At 44.9% G+C, this 20,000-nt stretch overlaps 1 protein-coding gene across 8 annotated transcripts in view; it reads left to right on the top strand.

Annotated features, from left to right (window-relative positions):
• LOC143277183 (uncharacterized) overlaps window positions 1–7,679 on the top strand; it is a 20,914-nt gene extending 13,235 nt beyond the window's left edge. For all 8 annotated transcript variants that reach the window (XM_076581955.1, XM_076581956.1, XM_076581961.1 and 5 more), the window contains exons 3-5: window positions 1–854; window positions 3,736–3,825; window positions 7,633–7,679. The exon at window positions 1–854 is cut by the window's left edge and continues 287 nt beyond it. In XM_076581955.1, coding sequence (XP_076438070.1) covers window positions 1–837 — 837 coding nt within the window. In that variant the 3' untranslated portion in view covers window positions 838–854; window positions 3,736–3,825; window positions 7,633–7,679. The remainder of the gene's footprint in view (window positions 855–3,735; window positions 3,826–7,632) is intronic.
• Window positions 7,680–20,000: the final 12,321 nt, after the last annotated feature.

Genomic DNA, 20,000 nt, shown 5'->3' with positions numbered 1-20,000 from the left:
CAGCAACAGCAGCAGCAGCAGCAGCAGCAGCAAGTGATTCCTCAACAACTGCAGCAACAACACGGGCAAAGCTCGGGACAACCACAACTACCGCCACAACTACCACCACAATTGCCGCCACAACTACCACCGCAATTGCCGCCACAACTACCACCACAGCTACCACCACAACTACCACCACAATTGCCGCCACAACTACCAGCCCTCATGATATCCTCGGCCAACGTGGCAGGGGGCGCTGTCTCTCTTCCTCAGGACATCTCTGCCGCCTCCTTCCACGCCGCCAAGAGCCAGTTGTCGCCCTTCCCAATCCCACCACCGCCAGGGGCCGCTGTTCCTTTGCTTCAGCAGCCTCAGCAGCAGCAGCAGCAGCAGCAGGTGTTTCCCCCTCCATCCCCCGGTAGTGTCCCCGCCTCCGCTGGGGTGAAATTGACCGGGTCCTCTTTGGCTGGGGGGAGCCCCACCAGTTTGCACCGCCCGCTGCCGCCCAAAGCCCTGCATCAGTTCCTGGTCTCTCTCGGCGGAGGAGGAGGGGGAGGAGGGGGAGGAGGAAGAGGGGGACCTCCCCAGCATCCACCCCCAAGCCAACCTCTCCCCCCGGAGATTTTGTCTCACCTGATGGCCACGTCCCAGAGGGCGGCAGGAGGAGGAGGAGGAGGAGGAGGGAGGGGAGAGGGACGCCCGGGTCAAGGCCTTCTGGAGGTCGCCGCGGGGGCGGGGGGCGGGGGCGGGGGCGGGGGCGCCAGGGGGTCGCGGGGGGGCGGCCACCACTACCAGCTGTCCCAGGTTCTCGCCAGGGGGTGTGTGCTCCGGGAGGTACCACCGCTGCAGCAATGACAGGCATTGTGCTAAAGGTGAGTGAAGTGAGTGTGTGCGTGTTTGTGTGGCGGGAGGGGGGGGGGGGGTGATGGGGGGGGCTGGGAGTGGACATGTGCGTATGTGTGCATGTGGGGGTGTATGTGTGGTTGGATATTTGTGTGTGTCTGTGTGTGTCTGTGGGTCTGTGTCTGTGTTTTTGTACTGGTCTGATGTTTGTTGACGTAATTATGTCCGCATAAGTTCGTGTTGTGCACGTGTCTGTGAGTATATGTGTGTGTATGTGTACGTGCGTGCGTACATGTTTGTGTGTGTGTGTGTGTTGTGTGTGTGTGCGCGCGCGTGCGTGTACGTGCGCGCGTACATGTGTGTGTACGTGCGTGCGTACATGTGTGTGTGTGCGTGTGTGTGTGCGCGCGTGCGTGTGTGTGTAGACATATTTTGATTTACATACAGCTTGACCTCGTTGCTGCACATGACGAACAATGGAATTCTCTGCCTGTGTATATCAGCCCTGAATTGTCTCCTGTGTGGTCATGTGTGGTTTCCGTCAACAACCTGATTTGATTTGATCTGTGTGTATTATACAGGGAAGCAAGGCCCAGTTTAGTTTCAGTTTCAGTTTCAGTAGCTCAAGGAGGCGTCACTGCGTTCGGACAAATCCATATACGCTACACCACATCTGCCAAGCAGATGCCTGATCAGCAGCGTAACCCAACGCGCTTAGTCAGGCCTTGAGAAAAAAATAAAATAAAATAAATACATAAAAAAGAACTACTACTACTACTAATGATATGTATAAGGCGCAAAAACTTGTTGAAGTCAACTATAAGCGTACAACGCTTGGCTAAAATCACAGACTGAAATGTCAGTTGGGCCAACCGCAAAGTGAGAGCTGTATGATCAATGGTTTCTCCACTGCAATGAGAAGTCATTTACAACTTAGTCTTTTGTGTAGGACAAAGATCCTGGTCAGACATCTTCATTGCAGATGTAGTGTAGCGTATATGAAATTATCGTAACTTAACTGAACTAACTGAAGGACTATGACTGAATTTAGAAGGCAGGATTGCACTGGCTGTTAGTGCTGCAGCCGTGGGGGGGAGGGGGGTGGGGTGGCGGGAGGGGGGCGCGGGGGGGCGGGGGGGGGGGGGGGCAAGTTGGCCTTTAGGGAACCATCCCAACGCCGACTGCCCTAAAAACCCTCATGGCCGAGAGAGTGGGGGTGTAGATTGGCCAAGACACACGCGATTTTCACTATAATAAAGTTCTTGTCCAGGTAGTCTGGACAGCAGTTGCCTCCTCTACTGTTCTGGTGGCTATAGTCGGACACGACTGACTGTCATACATACAGGCAACAACCCGTCTCGAGTCTTCAGTATTTTGGTATGGTCTCATGTCGCGACTCCTATATAAAATTGTACAGTCATTGCAAGGAAAGGAACAAAGTAACTAAGTAATTAACTAACTGAATGAATGAATGAATGGATGGATGGATAAATGGATAAATAGATTGATGGAGTGATGGATAGATAGATGGACAGACAGATAGATATACAACCGTGGGTTCACTACAAGAACCTATGGTGAACGTTCTTTCTTCTTTGCTGCTCCTCACATCTGGAACAACCTTCCTCATCATATCCGTGCATTCTGTTTCTGCTTTTCATCTTTTTAAAAGCACTCTCAGCTTCCTTGTTCTCCAACTCCACCCATGTCAGCTCACTTTGGATGCATGTATAGTGGGAGGGGGAGAGTGTGTGTGTGTGGAGGGGTGGGGGTGGGTGGGGGGGGAGGGAGGGTTTTTTGAAAAAGAGTGGTCATGAATGTTTTATTTAACTTGTAATATTTTTTCTTTCATGTAAAGAGCCCTGAGCTCTTGGAGAGAAAGGGCGCTATATAATTGTACATTATTATCATTATTATTATTATTATTACAGACAGACAGACAGACAGACAGAATGAATGAATGAATGAATTTTCTTCAATGAGGGAAATGGAATAAGCAACGACATGCTTTTGATGGATAGATAGATCGATAGATCGATCGATAGACAGACAGATAGATAGAATAACCTCAGGGGCTCTTTTTCCTGGATGGATTTGTATTTGTATTTCTTTTTATCACAACAGATTTCTCTGTGTGAAATTCGGGCTGCTCTCCACAGGGAGAGCGCGTTGCTACACTACAGCGCCACCCCCCCCCCTTTTTTTTTTCCCCTGCGTGCAGTTTTATTTGTTTTTCGCATCGAAGTGGATTTTTCTACAGAATTTTGCCAGGAACAACCCCTTTTACGTGCGCTAAGTGCATGCTGCACACGGGACCTCGTTTATCGTCTCATCCGAATGACTAGCGTCCAGACCACCACTCAAGGTCTAGTGGAGGGGGAGAAAATATCGGCGGCTGAGCCGTGATTCGAACCAGCGCGCTCAGATTCTCTCGCTTCCTATGCGGACGCGTTACCTCCAGGCCATCACTCTACTTGCCATTACTCCACTATAGATAGATAGATAGATAGATAGATAGATAGATAGATAGATAGACAGACGGACTGACAGACTGATAGACAGATAGATTAACGATCGAACGTTAACGAACGAACGAACAAATGACTGACTGACTGACTGACTGAATGAATGAGTGAACGAACGAACGAATGATGAATGAATGAAAGAACGAACGAGCGAACGAATAAATAGATGAATGAACGAACGAACGAACGAAAGAACGAACGAACGAACGAACGAACGAACGAACAAAAGAATGAACGAACGAACGAACGAACGAACGAACGAACAAAAGAATGAATGAATGAACGAACAAACGAACGAATGAATGAATGAACGAACGAACGAACGAATGAACACAGCCACCTCAGGCACTCCTCCGGACACGCTGTGCAATGCTGGATGTTACAGGGGCAAAGTGCTGCCCTGATCCCTGCGGGATGATCTGCCAAACGGCGGTACCGGCAGATGGCGCTATCCTGCCTGGCTCCCTCCTTGTCGGTCCGTTATCTGTCTGTCTGTCTGTCTGTCTGTTTGTTTGAGCGTCTGTCCATGACTGAATGGCCAGTCTTGTTTATTTTATTTTTTTTTATTTTTTATTTTTTGGCTGTATTTCAGAGTTAGGTCTCACATACACATACACAGACAAACACACATATACACGCACAGACACAGACACATACATACACACACAGAAACACAGGCGCACAGACACAGACACAGACACAGACACACACAGAGACACACAGACACACACACACGCACACACACACACACACACACACACACACACACACACGCCAAAGCCAGATACAAGCTTCAGAAAAAGAAAGTTGACGACCACTTCTTCCACACGAACGTCAAATAGATTTGAAAAAAAAAGAAAAAAAGAAAGAAAAAAAGTTGACTATTTTTTTCACACTATCGTCAAATACAGGATTCAAATAGAAGTTAACGACCACTTTGTTCAAAACGATCGTCAAACACAGGCTTCAGATATGTTAACGACCACTTTTTTTTCCTACACTACCGTCAAATACAGGTTTCAGATAGAAGTTAACGACCACTTTTTTCAACAAGATCGTCAAATACAGGCTTCAGATAGAAGTTAACGACCACTTTTTTCCCACACGATCGTCAAATACAGGCTTCAGATATAAGTTAACGACCACTTTTTCCCCCCACACAATCGCCAAATACAGGTTTCAGACAGAAGTTAATGACCAGTTTTTCCCCACAAGATCGTTAAATACAGGCTTCAGATAGAAGTTAACGACCACTTTTTTTCCCACACGATCGTCAAATACAGGCTTCAAATAGAAGTTAACGACCAGTTTTTTCCCCCACACAATCGCCAAGTACAGGCTTCAGATAGAAGTTAACGACCACATTTTCTCACACGATCGTCAAATACAGGCTTCAGATAGAAGTTAACGACCACATTTTCCCACACGAACGTCAAATACAGGCTTCAGATAGAAGTTAACAACCACATTTTCTCACACGATCGTCAAATACAGGCTTCAAATAGAAGTTAACGACCACTTTTTTTTTCCCACACGATCGTCAAATACAGGTTTCAGATAGAAGTTGATGACCAGTTTTTCCCCACAAGATCGTCAAATACAGGCTTCAAATAGAAGTTAACGACCACTTTTTTCCCCCCACACAATCGCCAAATACAGGCTTCAGATAGAAGTTAACGACAACTTTTTTTCCCACACGAACGTCAAATACAGGCTTCAGATAGAAGTTAATGACCACATTTTTCCACATGATCGTCAAATACAGGCTTCAGATAGAAGTTAACGACCACTTTTTTCCCACACGATCGTCAAATACAGGCTTCAGATAGAAGTTAATGACCACATTTTTCCACATGATCGTCAAATACAGGCTTCAGATAGAAGTTAACGACCACTTTTTTCCCACACGATCGTCAAATACAGGCTACAGATAGAAGTGAACGACCACTTTTTTCCCACACGATCGTCAAATACAGGCTTCAGATAGAAGTTAACGACCACATTTTCCCACACGAACGTCAAATACAGGCTTCAGATAGAAGTTAACGACCACATTTTCCCACACGAACGTCAAATACAGGCTTCAAATAGAAGTTAACGACCACTTTTTTTCCCACACGATCGTCAAATACAGGCTTCAAATAGAAGTTAACGACCACTTTTTTTCCCACACGAACGTCAAATACAGGCTTCACACACACACACACGCACACACACACACACACACTTGAATAAAAAAAAAAAAAAAACCCTTCAAAAATTAAATATTCAAAAAAGAATTGTGTGCGACATTTATATGTATTTCAGTCTTCATGTGAGGTAATTCTACCAGCTTCCTTTTTTCTTCTTCTTTTCTTTATTTTTTATTTTACTGTATGTTTTCTGTGTTAGTGTTTTCTTTGTTTTTTTCTGGTGTGTGTGTGTGTGTGTGTGTGTGTGTGTGTGTGTGTGTGTGTGTGTGTGTGTGTGTGTGTGTGTGTGTGTGTGTGTGTGTTGTCTTTTCTTCTTTTTTACCTGTTCATGTATGTATGAAAACAAAGTTGAGGACCCCTTTATCGCACGAACGAACGTCAGACTAAGATGGATAAACCAAATCATTTCGATTTGGGGTAGACAATAATGTCAACTCAGCCATAACAAAACGATACTGAAACAAAATCATTGAAGTTATTACTTTTTCTGTTTTCATCATCATCATCATCATCATCATCATATTATTATTATTATTTGTTGTTTTTGTTGTTGTTGCTGTTGTAGTTGTTGTTGATTTTTGTTTGTTTTTTTCTTTTATGCAGTTGGAGCCTTCTTGTTGTTATGGAAATGCGATTTTCGATATGATCTATCATTTATTATTACTTTTTTTTGTAACAGCCATGAGCTTTCTAGCTGTGGGAGAAAAGGCGCAATATCAGTCAAATAATACATATGTTATAAGTTTTACTAATCACTGTAATGTGCTTGGAGCTTTAGAGCTGTTAGAGAAAAGCTCAGTATCAATAAAAAAAAAAATCTGCCATCATCATCATCTCATCGTCATCACCCTCACTTATCATCATCATCACTCATCACCAATTTTATCATTATTATCATCGTCATTACCATTATTATTATTATCATTATCAACATTGCCATTATCGTCATCATCATCATTCATCATCAGTTTTATCATCATTATGATCGTCATTGCCATTATTATTATCATTATCAACATAGCCATTATCGTCATCATCATCATTGATTGAAATCTTCAATCAACCGTTCTGGCTGTCGGAAAGGGAAAACCTATTAAAAAAAAATAAAAAAAAATACCCCCCCCCCCCCCCGCCGCAAAAAAACAAACAAAAAAACACACCAACAAACAAAAACACCAACAAAAAAACAACAACACAAAAACAACAACACAAAAACAACAACAACAAAAAACAAACAGCAACAACAAAAAAGCAAACAAAAACACAATGAAAATGAAACAAACAAACAAAACAGACATTCAAGAAAAAAAATTCTATTCTCTCTTTGATTTTCCCATCCGTCCGTTCTCTCAGGTCTTTTGAAAAGCTCCTTGGAGCTCCCCAGGCCTCCTCAAAGACATTTAGCCAAAGGACCTTTCAGTATCAAGCACTTCCTGTCTGGAATTATCTCCCTTGGGATCTCCGTCACTTACCAGCACTGTCCTCCTTCAAAGCGAAACAGGCCTTGAGTGTGAGATGAAGCATAGCTGTTTGTCTGCAGTTTGCCTCCTGCCCCACAACCCACATTTTTTTCTTTTCTTTTTTTTGTCTCCTCTACCGAAATCTGAAATCATGTATATAGTGTATTTGCCTGTAGGTGGGTATTTACTCTGTGTGTGTGTGTGTGTGTGTGCGCGTGTTTGTGTAATTGTTCACATAGATATGCAGTTTGTATTACTGTCTGGGTGTATATATTCTGGTCACCTGTTTTCGTTGGGGTTGGGTTGTGTTAGGGTAGGGTCGGGTAGTTTCTGGTCGTTCGTTTTTGTTTGGGTTGGTTTGGGTTGGATTTTGTTAATTATATGGGTTACTGTTTTTCATGTGCAGGGGTATGTTATTATACAACATTGTGTATGTCTTGTTTCATGTGAGGTGCTTAGAGTTAAAAGAGCCCGTATTGTGGGGAGTTTGTGACATATTATTATTATTATTATTATATTATTTTATCATCACCATTACTATCATTATCATCATCATTGTTATCATTATTATCATCAGCATTAGTATTATTATTCCTATCGTTATTAGTATTATCATTATTGTTATTACAGCATCCTGCCTGAACCCCAACTGCGGCAGTCGGGGACTCTGGGGAGCGTCTCCCCGACGCGGCAACGACTGTGACGCCGTCAAGGCCTGTCGGGCCGGCATGTCCTGCTGCTTCGACGGCTGCCGACACGTTTGTCGCCATGACAACCATGGCAAGGGCAACTTCTTCGGCAGCAGTGTCGGCAAGATAAACAAGAACATGCTTCTGATGATGATGGCCGCTGGGGGAAGTTAGCTTCTGGTTGTCGTCTTTCGTCTGGGTTGTGATGTGTTAGGGTAGATTGGGGCAGATTCTGTTCGTCCGCTTTCGTTGGAGTTGTATTCTGTTAGGGTACGGTGGAGTAGCATCAGTCCTCACGCTGCGTTGGGGTTAAGTTGCGTTAGGGTAGGGGAGGGTAACTTCAATTCATCCAATTTCGTTTAGGTTGTGGTGTGTTTGAGTAGGTTGAGGTAACTTCTGTTCGTTTGTTTTTGTTGGGGTTGTGTTGTGCTAGGGTAGGGTGGGGGTATTTTCTGGTCATCCACCTTCGTTGCAATTGTGTTTTGTTAGGGTAGGGTGGGGTACATTCTGTTCGTCCGCTTTCTTTGAGGTTGTGTTGTGTAAGGGTAGAGTGGGGTAACTTCAGTTTGTTGGCTTTTGTTGGGGTTGTGTTATCTTAGGGTAGTATGTGGTATCTTCTGGTCATCCACTTTGTGTTAGGGTAGGTGGGTTAGTTTCTGGTTGTTTGCTTTTGTTGGGGCTGGATTGGGCTGGTGGGGGTATGGGATGGGTTGGGGGTCCTGGAATAGGGTGAAGTAGTTTTTGGTCATATGCTTTTGTGGGGTTTTGTTGGTTTGGTGGGGTGGATTGAGATTGGGGTGGGGGATAGCTTCTGGTTGTCTGCTGTCTTTTGTGGATGGGTTGGGTTGGGGTAGTTTCTGGTCATCCGCTTTCGTTAAGGTTGGGGTTGGGTCAGTGGATTGGGTTGGGTTGGCATGGGGCATCTCCAGTCATCTGCTTTCGCTAGCGTTGAGTGTGGTTATTTGCGGTGTTGCATGGACAGGCATTTTAAAAAGCATTATTACCGTTTGAAGATTGGATTGGTATAGGTTGCTTGGTGAGCATGGGTGTGGTTTGGGGGCAGATGGGTGGTTATTGGAGGATGGGTTGCTTCCAGAACTGCACTAAAAGACATTTTTTAAGGATAGGAGGGGGATGGGGGGTGGGGTGGGGGGTGGTGGGTGTTGTAGGGGTGGATGAGTAACCATTGGTTGCTTGGTTAGTGAAAATGCTGATGGGGTGGGAATTGATGGGTAGGTCTATGGGAGGGGTACTTAAGGTGTGGGGTGGCACTGTGGTAGAAGGGAGGACAGGGAAGTACAGACTTCACAAAAAGTTAGGAACCAGTTCATAAAGGCGGGTATGTTTTCACAGAATGTTTATTTTCGAGAAAAAAAAAATCGAGAGAAGATTTGAATTATGCAGTCTGCACAAGGCACACCACTAACCCCCCATTGAATACACAAACGGCTGTTTCATTCGTTCACATACCATTAACAGCTTGAAAATGCACTTGAAAAATGGATGTTTCGACGGAAAAAAAAATTACAATTATTCAATGTTTTATAAACAAACGATAGTTGTGGTTTTTCAAAATGGAAAAAAAAGGAAGTGCATGTGCAAGAAAACATCTCTGGTTACGAGTGGTGCTCATTACATTTATTGCTTACACCACTGTTTGCTGAAAGTTCAGCATCATTCACCGTGTCCTCAAGAAGGAAAGATAAACAAGTTTCCAAGTGGTCCTTAAGTTGTTGTCTTTTAGCCCTATGTCTGTATCATTTCACATACTTTGCTTATTTTTGAGAGAATCTAGGTGAGTGAGTTGTTGAATTAATTGCTAGTGATGTTGATAAGACAGAAGGTAGATATCTTATCTTTTAATCGGTGGCTGAATGTTTGGGCAAGTTTTCAGATTACTAACTCGATGCTCACTCACCAGGTTAGGAAATCGATTCAGCGGATAACGGACGGAATAGCCGAGTGGTTAAAGCGTTGGATTTTCAATATGAGGGTCTCGGGTTTGGATCTCGGTAACGGCGCCCAGTGGGTAAAGGGTGGAGATTTTTCCCTATCTCCCAGGTCAACATATGTGCAGACCTGCTTATGCCTGAACCCCATTCGTGTGCATACGCAAGCATAAGATCCAAATATGCACGTTAAAGATCCTGTAATCTATGTCAGCGTTTGGTGGGCTATGGAAACAAGAACACACCCAGCATTCACAACCCCGAAAACGGAGCATGGCTGCCTACATGGTGGGGGTAAAAACAGCCATACACGTAAAAGCCCACTCGTGTACATACGAGTGAACGTGGGAGTTGCAGCCCACGAACGAAGAAGAAGAAGAAGAATCAGTGGATTATTTGTTTGTTGTTTGGATGAGTGGTTGAGTGGATTAAGAGATAACCTCCCTACTTGGTGGCTGGGTTAAAAAAAAAGTCGTTGTTGTTGTTGTTTTGATTTTTTAAAATTTTTATAGATAGATAGATTAATCCCCTTTTTCAAATTCTTGCCTGACAGTTAAATTCTTTTACGTGCGCTAAGCGCATGCTACACACGAGACCTCGATTTATTGTCTCATCTGTGTGGCTAGTGTTCAGACCACCACTCAAGCTCTAATTGAAGGGGAGAAAATTCTGGCAAGTGTGGTATTGGGTCTCACTTTCTCAGATTCTCTCGCTTCCTATGTGGATACGTTACCAGTAAGTTACCACTCCGTGGTAAAAAGAACAAAGGGAAAAAAGACATCTTCAGTCAATGTGTGTACTCTTTCTGACAGTCTTCTTATACTTGTTAACTCTCTCCATACGAACGGCGAAAGAGACGACGTTAACAGCGTTTCACCCCAATTACCATCATCAAAATATTACAAGCGGAAGGCTCTTATACTGAAGAGGTGAATGTTGACAAAGAATACCACAGTTCTGACGACGGAAGCTAAAGGTTGGGTCGTTCAGACACCCACTGGACATCCGAGGGGTCTGTGTAGAGGAGAAGAGAGGACTGGCCGTACTGAGTGAGTTAACCTGGTATATGTGTTGATGTCAAGTGCTGGAATGAAATTATGATTACAAAAAAATTATTGCCCATCTACACCTGTTGCTAAGGTGAGAGCAATGATTAAAACATATATTCATAGATCTGTTTTTCAGTTGGTTTCTTCTTCATATCGTGTTTTTTTGTTTGTTTGTTTGCTTTTTTTCTTTTCTTTTCTTTAATTTAAATTTATGAAGACTGTAGCTAGGTTAAGAGCGATGGTTCTCTTTTCATTGCAGTTTTTTTTCAATGTGTGTGTGTGTGTGTGTGTGTGTGTGTGTGTGTGTGTGTGCGTGCATGTGTATGTGTGTGTGTCTGTGTGTGTCTGTGTCTTTGCGTGTGTGTGTGCGCGCGCGTGTGTGTGTTAAGAAGAGAGGGGAGGGGCCTATCTAACACTACACTGACAGAATTACAACACAGCAAATGCCAGGCAGCGACAATGCTAGCCTTTCTTTTGGACGCTCGCAATAGTTCGAACAGAAACACATTATGACTGCCAGAGCCGAACAGTCACCGTGGTTCCAATTCTGTTATCGTATTTTACTATCGAATTCTATGACACACCAGAACAGACCTTCTGCCATCGACCAGTGTTCCGAACTTCAGTTCTAAAAGATATTTTCTCTCCATTGCAAAGAAAGTTCTTTTCTTTTCGATCAGTGCAATACAATCCACATTCAAGACATGACGAGACAAGAGGATCAGACTTGTAGAAGAATGGACTCGCTGAAATTACAGTGCTTTGAAGTGAAGACCGATTCTGAACAATGGGGGGAGGGGGGGGGATAACAACTGTACAGTTAACAGATAGATAGATAGATAGATAGATAGAGAGATAGAGAGAGAGAGAGAGAGAGAGAAAGAGAGAGAGAGAGTAAATGAATGAATGAATGCTTCATTCATGATAGGCTAAGGCCCCAAAAACGATAGTTCTAAAAGATTTTTTTCTCTCCTTTGCAAAGATAGATAGACAGACAGACAGATAGATAGATAGACAGATAGAGAGAGAGAGAGAGAAAGAATGAATGAATGCTTCATTCATGATAGGCTAAAGCCCCCCAAACGATAGGGAGTGTAAGAAAAGCATAATGAATCTACGAATCGAAACATACGCATTTATACACATACGCATACAATATACTATGAACATACTGTCGATCTGAGTTTAACTCTCTCCATACGAACGTGCGTGCGTGCGTGCGTGTGTGTGTTGTGTGGTATACTATCATATCATATATCACATATCATGTCACGATTATCATATCAATGTTATTTAGTATAGTATAGTATAGTATAGTATAGTATAGTATAGTCTGGTGCAACATGACATCAAAATGCTATGATATATGAGATGATGTGATATGAGATGATATGATATAACATAATATAATATGATATAATATAATACGACATGAAATGCCATCATATATATGATGCAGTATTGTATAGTGTTGTAGTATAGCGTAGTGTAATGTAGTATAGTATGGTATACTATAGCATACTATAGTATACTATAGTATAGTATGGCGTAAGATTACATGACGTGACGTGACGTGGCGTGACGTGACGTAATAGAATAGTATGGTCTCCAGAGTAAGGGTAGGGCTGGAACGGTAGGCGGGGTTGTTTAGCTCTCTCCATACGAACGGCGAAAGAGACGACGTTGAGAGCGTTTCACCCCAATTACCATCATCAAAATATTGCAAGCGGAAGGCTCTTATGCTGAAGACGTGAATGTTGACAAAGAATACCACAATTCTGACAACGGAAGCTAAAGGTTGGGTCATTCAGACACCTACTGGACATCCGAGGGGTCTGTGTAGAGGAGAAGAGAGGACTGGCCGTACTGAGTGAGTTAAAGGCTCGATATGCTAACAAACTGAGGTTTTTTTTTACAATTTTTTTTACCACATTGGATTTGCGGCAGATGACATCAGCATACTGAAACGAAAACAAAACAAAAACAAGGTTGTCTGTAATATTTTTCTTGAATAGATTCTTCTCTTAATCTCTGGTTTACGAGACAGAGACAGAGAGAGAGAGAGAGAGAGAGAGAGAGAGAGAGAGAGAGACACTGTGACACTTTTTTTATTTTATTTTACTGACATTGACTACAAAGTTCTCATGTCAAGGAGGTTCACGGAAGTTGGTTGTCGTAAGTATCAAATAAACGATATAACAACATGAATAGAAAAGAATAAATACATGACTCAACTGGCTGAGCTGAAACGTTCAACAAATGGACAAGAGAGAGAGAGAGAGAGAGAGAGACAGAGAGAGAGAGATGACGATGTTTTATTCAAGAAAGCCCATGACCTTATCTGAAGGCGATACACATAAATGGGAAACAGTTTAGAAAATGATGCGCATTTTTTTTTCTTTCTTTGTACAGAGAGAGAGGGAGAAGGAAGGGGGGTGCGGGTGGGGGGGGAGACAGACACAGAGAGAGACAGACAGACAGACAGAGATTGATCTTTTCTCAACGTCTCAGCTGGACTTCTATTACACACTTGAGTGAGCTCAGACACGCTGACTGGACGAGATCCGCAATATCCGGTGTCACCCTCCATCGTTTATCGGGTTCAGTTATATGTGGTAATTAGATGACTCACAGGAAGTTGTTCCTGTGATTGACAAACTGCGTGTGCAGACACTGTTCACACCCACCCACCCACCCACACACACACACGCACGCACGCGCGCACGCACACACACACACACTATTCACAGACAGAGACACAGACGCACACACAGAGACGCAGACACAGACACACACACAGAGACACAGATGCAGACACAGACACACAAATACAGACACAGACACGCACACACAGACACACACACACACACACGTACAGTTTTCACACACACACACACACACACCACAAACACACACACAAACACACACACAAACAAAAAAAAAGCTACATCCACCTCCTTTCTGTACACGACAATCAATTTAATTACATATTGGTGTGTGTGTGTGTGTGTGTGTGTGTGTGTGTGTGTGATATATGAATGTAATGTGTGTGTGTGTGTGTGTGTGTGTGTGTGTGTGTGTGGCATGTTACGTTGTTCCTCTGTGTGTGTGTGTGTGTGTGTGTGTGTGTGTGTGCGATGATATATGAATGTAATGTGTGTGTTGTCTTCAGTTTAACGTCTTTCCACTTGAAGTGATATTAGACGGAAAAAAAAACAACAACAAAAAAAAAACCCGTGGGGGTAGGGGCTGTGAGAGGGGGAGGGGTAAAAGTGTGTGTATGTGTGGAGGGTGAATAGGGAAAGACAACGCTAGGAAAAATGGAAACGTTATAAACGACAACATCAAACAACTATAACATCTATGACAAATGTCCTATAGGACTATGCAGCAAACCTTCTGCAATAACAAATAATATATTGGAATTGTTAATAACATTGTAATTGTAATGTGTGTGTGTGTGTGTGTGTGTGTTTGTGTGTGTGTGTGCGTGTGTGGCATGTCACGTTGTTCCTCTGTGTGTGTGTGTGTGTGTGTGTGTGTGTGTGTGTGTGTGTGCAGCATGTCACGTTGTTCCTCTGTGTGTGTGTGTGTGTGTGTGTGTGTGTGTGTGTGTGTGGCATGTCACGTTGTTCCTCTCTTTCTCTGCGTGTGTGTGTGTGTGTGCGTGCGTGCGTGTGTGTGTGTGTGTGTGTGTGTGTGTGGCATGTCACGTTGTTCCTCTCTCTCTCTCTGCGTATGTGTGTGTGTGTGCGTGGCATGTCACGTTGTTCCTCCGTGTGTATGTGTGTGTGTGTGTGTGTGTGTGTGTGCATGTGCGGCATGTCACGTTGTTGCGTATGTGTGTGTGTGTGTGCGTGGCATGTCACGTTGTTCCTCCGTGTGTGTGTGTGTGTGTGTGTGTGTGTGTGCATGTCACGTTGTTCCTGTGTATGTGTGTGTGCGGCATGTCACGTTGTTCCTGTGTGTGTGTGTGTGCGGCATGTCACGTTGTTCCTGTGTGTGTGTGTGTGTGTGCGGCATGTCACGTTGTTCCTGTGTGTGTGTGTGTGTGTGCGGCATGTCACGTTGTTCCTCTCTCTCTCTGCGTATGTGTGTGTGTGTGCGTGGCATGTCACGTTGTTCCTCCGTGTGTATGTGTGTGTGTGTGTGTGTGTGTGTGTGCATGTGCGGCATGTCACGTTGTTCCTGTGTGTGTGTGTGTGCGGCATGTCACGTTGTTCCTGTGTGTGTGTGTGTGCGGCATGTCACGTTGTTCCTGTGTGTGTGTGTGTGCGGCATGTCACGTTGTTCCTGTGTGTGTGTGTGTGTGTGTGCGGCATGTCACGTTGTTCCTGTGTGTGTGTGCATGTGCGGCATGTCACGTTGTTCCTCTCTGTCTCTCTCTCGCTGTGCGTGTGTGTGTGTGCATGTGCGGCATGTCACGTTGTTCCTCTCTGTCTCTCTCTCGCTGTGCGTGTGTGTGTGTGCATGTGCGGCATGTCACGTTGTTCCTCTCTGTCTCTCTCTCGCTGTGCGTGTGTGTGTGTGCATGTGCGGCATGTCACGTTGTTCCTCTCTGTCTCTCTCTCGCTGTGCGTGTGTGTGTGTGCATGTGCGGCATGTCACGTTGTTCCTCTCTGTCTCTCTCTCGCTGTGCGTGTGTGTGTGTGCATGTCACGTTGTTCCTCTGTGTGTGTGTGTGTGTGTGTGTGTGTGTGTGTGTGTGTGTTGTGTGGCATGTTACATTGTTCCTCTGTGTGTGTGTGTGTGTGTGTGTGTGTGTGTTATTCTAGCAGGCTGGCATAGTTTAGTGGGAGTGCCAACCTCATGCCCAGCTATAAAAAAGGGGGATGTCATTGTATTGCTATTGTGTGCATGAATTTATGAGCAGACAACACCGTACACACAGGGCGCGCTGTGTTATGTTTGTGGCGTCTTACTGCATAGTTATACAACCCCCGCATCCCCCACACCCACTACATTATCTCTCTCAAACACATACACAAACACTACACACACACACACAACGGCACACACACACAACACACACAACGGCACACACACATACACACAACACACACAACGGCACACACACACACACAACACACACAACGGCACACACACACACAACACACACAACGGCACACACACACACACACACACACACACAACGGCACACACACACACACAACACACACAACGGCACACACACACACACAACGGCACACACACACACACAACACACACAACGGCACACACACAACACACACAACGGCACACACACACACAACACACACAACGGCACACACACACACACAACACACACAACGGCACACACACACACACAACACACACAACGGCACACACACAACACACACAACGGCACACACACACACACACAACGGCACACACACAACGGCACACACACACACAACACACACACAACGGCACACACACACACAACACACACAACGGCACACACACACACACACACAACGGCACACACACACACACAACACACACAACGGCACACACACACACACACACACAACGGCACACACACACACACACACACAACGGCACACACACACACACACACAACGGCACACACACACACACACACACACACAACGGCACACACACACACACAACACACACAACGGCACACACACACACACACACACACACAACGGCACACACACACACACACAACACACACAACGGCACACACACAACACACACAACGGCACACACACACACACACACAACGGCACACACACACACACAACACACACAACGGCACACACAGAAGACACACAACGGCACACACACACACACAACACACACAACGGCACACACACACACACACACACAACGGCACACACACACACACAACGGCACACACACACACACACAACACACACAACACACACAACGGCACACACACACACATACACAACGGCACACACACACACACAACACACACAACGGCACACACACACACACACAACACACACAACGGCACACACACACACACAACACACACAACGGCACACACACACACACACACAACACACACAACGGCACACACACACACACAACATACACAACGGCACACACACACACACAACGGCACACACACACACACACAACACACACAACGGCACACACACACACACACACACACAACACACACAACGGCACACACACACACACAACATACACAACGGCACACACACAACACACACAACGGCACACACACACACACACAACGACGCACACACGCACACACACAACACACACAACGACACACACACACAAATCAAGAATCAAGAATATTTAATCCTTTGACCCATGTTGGAGTAGTATGAGGGGCGGGGGTTTATGAAGTAAAAGCATTGTTATTACATACACACGAACAACTGAAATACAAACAGCAATTAAAACAATGAAACTGCTGATTACAAACAGATAAACAGCGATCGTATCATAGAGTAATCTTTCCCAGTTTAAACGTCCCTACTTTCAAACACACTGTTCTTCCGGCTTTCAATAAACTGCAAAAATTGATAATAAAAAAACACAAAACTGATTTCGGATTCAAGTATTTCTTTGGAATTAACTCATTACGAAGATCTGCAAAATTTCGGGCATGCCATAAGAAAATTAAATTCGTCTCCAATCATAAGTATATCGACAAGTACACAAGTCACGTGCAATATTGTAATGTCTACCAGTCTAAACGTAAACAGGTAATTTATGACTACCGTACGACATCTGGACTGCTTAATCAGTTAACGATAAGATGTAAAATCCGGTAGATTGGAAACATACTATTTCTCTTCCAAAACGAAACCGTACAGTTCTATAAAATAGATATTTATTGCTATTTTCCGAGGAGTTCCGTCACATGCGAATAGAATTATTTTGCAGTTCCAGTCTGACGTTGAAACATACACCATTTTTGTTTGAAAATTGTCCTGAATTACAAACAGAATCAAACCCACAGACACAGACACCATATTGACACTATCTCTGGCTATGGACGAAGCTGAAAACCAGCCGTCACATTCTTCCTTCTCACCACCCCCTACTCCCTTACCCCTCCCCCCACCCACCCGTCCCCCTTTCTCTCTCTCTCCCCGCTCTCTCTTTCTCCCTCTCCCCTCTCTCCACCTCCCCCGTCTCTTCCACCGGCGTCTCTCTCTCCTCTCTTCCACCCTCTCTCTCTCTCCACTCTTCCAACCCCTCCCCTTTCCACCCTTTCTCTCTCTTCTCTTTCTCTCTCTCCTCTCTTCCACCGTCTCTCTCTCTTCTCTTTCTCTCTCTCCGCTCTTCCAACCCCTCCCCCCTCTCTCCATACCCCTCCCCCCCCCCTTTCCACCGTCTCTCTCTCCTCCCTTCCACCCCCTCTCTCTCTCCACCACCCTCCCCCCACCCCTTCTTCCACCGTCTCCCTCTCCCCCCCTCTCTCTCTCTTCTCTTTCTCCGCTCTTCCATTCCACCCCCACCTCTCCCCCCCCTTTTCCACCGTCTCTCTCTTCTTTCTCTCTCTCCTCTCTTCCACCAATCCACCCCCCCCCCTCTCTCTCTCTTCCCTCTCTTTCTCTCCTCCCTCTCTTCCACCCTCTCTCTCTTTCCACTCCCCCCCTCTCTCTTCCCCCTCTCTCTCTCCGCTCTTCCATCCATCCACCCCCCCTCTCTCTTCCCTCCCTCTCTTCCACCCTATCTCTCTCCCCCCTCTCTCCTCTCCTTTCTTCTCCCCTCTCGCCCCCCCCCCCCCCCCCCCCCCTCTCTCTCTCTCTTAATCTTCTGTGATTCTGTTAAACGCCTCAGTAGACTTAGATGGCAAATGATTAGACCTGCCTTCACTCAAGTCGGGTGGATGAATAAATAGCCTACTGGCGACGGTTAAAGCTGTCACAGAACACAAAACATTTTCACAGTCCATGCGCGCAGCGTGGAAACGTTGAGGTCTTTCGACTGCATTCAATTCATAGACACATGCACTTTGACGTGTTGGGGCGGGGGTTGGGGGGGGGGAGGTGAGGGGGGGGGGGAGGGGAGGGGCGGAGTTGGTGGCGGGAGGAGTGGGGTGGTGGTGGGGGAATCACTATCCACTTGCATTTCAGTGCTCTCTCTCTCTTCATGACCTACCCTAGTGCCCGCTAAAGTCAGTCACCTACAAACACCACGTGTCAATAATTAAACACACGCGCGACGCAGTGCATGTGTGTGGACGCACGTACACACGCGCACTCACGCGTTCATCCTCTTTGATCCAGCTATTTTACACAGATTCCTATCCATGTTTGACATGATATGCATGTATATCAGCAGTTTTTCCTATACGTATTTACTAACTACAGCAACGTTTATCTATGTAAAAGTTTATATATATACATGTATATATGTTTATAGGTAATCCTGCAGTTTAGAATACTAAACTCAGGGGGCCGTTCAAATGAAAAAATAGAGTTTTTTAACTGACTTGATCGCTGAGTCGAATCAACCCCAGTAAGTCTAGGCTCCTTGTCATGAAGATAATAAATATAAACTCAGTCGGTCACTCGAGACTATCGGCGAGCCATTTTGATTGCTGTGACGGTTTTACTCAAATGCGTCAGTCGAGGAGTACTATTACCTGCATTTGATCATCTGCAAAGGTCTAGACTAGCTGGTTGCATTCGACTCAGGCATCGAATCAGCTAAAACCTATTTTCATTTTAACGGCCCTAGTTAGTATTCTAACTGCAGGATTACCATGTAAATATGTGTATATACATAAAATATAATACTGCACACACACACAGAATTATTATATATCTGAATTTATCACATAAATAATTGTCCTCTTGTTTTTTTAACACTCAAAATTTCGTTTGAAGGGCTTCATCAGGAGAGCGTCTTGTCTGTGACGTATTGGTAAGTACTTCATCACCTACGTTTGACGTCATAGTAATGTTACAGAAGGGCTGTCAACACAGTGAAGGAATAGGCCTAGCTATCTAACTGGGGGAAAAAAAGAAGGGAAAGAAAAAAAAAAGAAAAAAAAAGATAATGATAATGAATCGTAAAAACTGCCACCAAGATTACCGGGGCAGATCTACCTTCTCTAGAAGACATGTTATAAGCGGCTACTAAAAAAAAAAAAGAAGCAAAATCAATCAGCCAGGACGAATCACATCCAGTTTTGGGGATTTTCGAGATGCTCCCCTCTGGTCGACGGTGCAGAAGTATAAGGATGAAAACCAATCGCTTCGCCAATAGCTCTTTCCCCAAAGCAGTCAATGCTCTGTCTCTCGAACAAATCCAGCACGATAAATAGA

This window comes from Babylonia areolata, chromosome 33, assembly GCF_041734735.1.
Source record: "Babylonia areolata isolate BAREFJ2019XMU chromosome 33, ASM4173473v1, whole genome shotgun sequence".
NCBI classification, from domain to species: Eukaryota; Metazoa; Mollusca; class Gastropoda; order Neogastropoda; family Buccinidae; genus Babylonia; species Babylonia areolata.
This window is presented reverse-complemented; position numbering and strand designations above follow the sequence as displayed.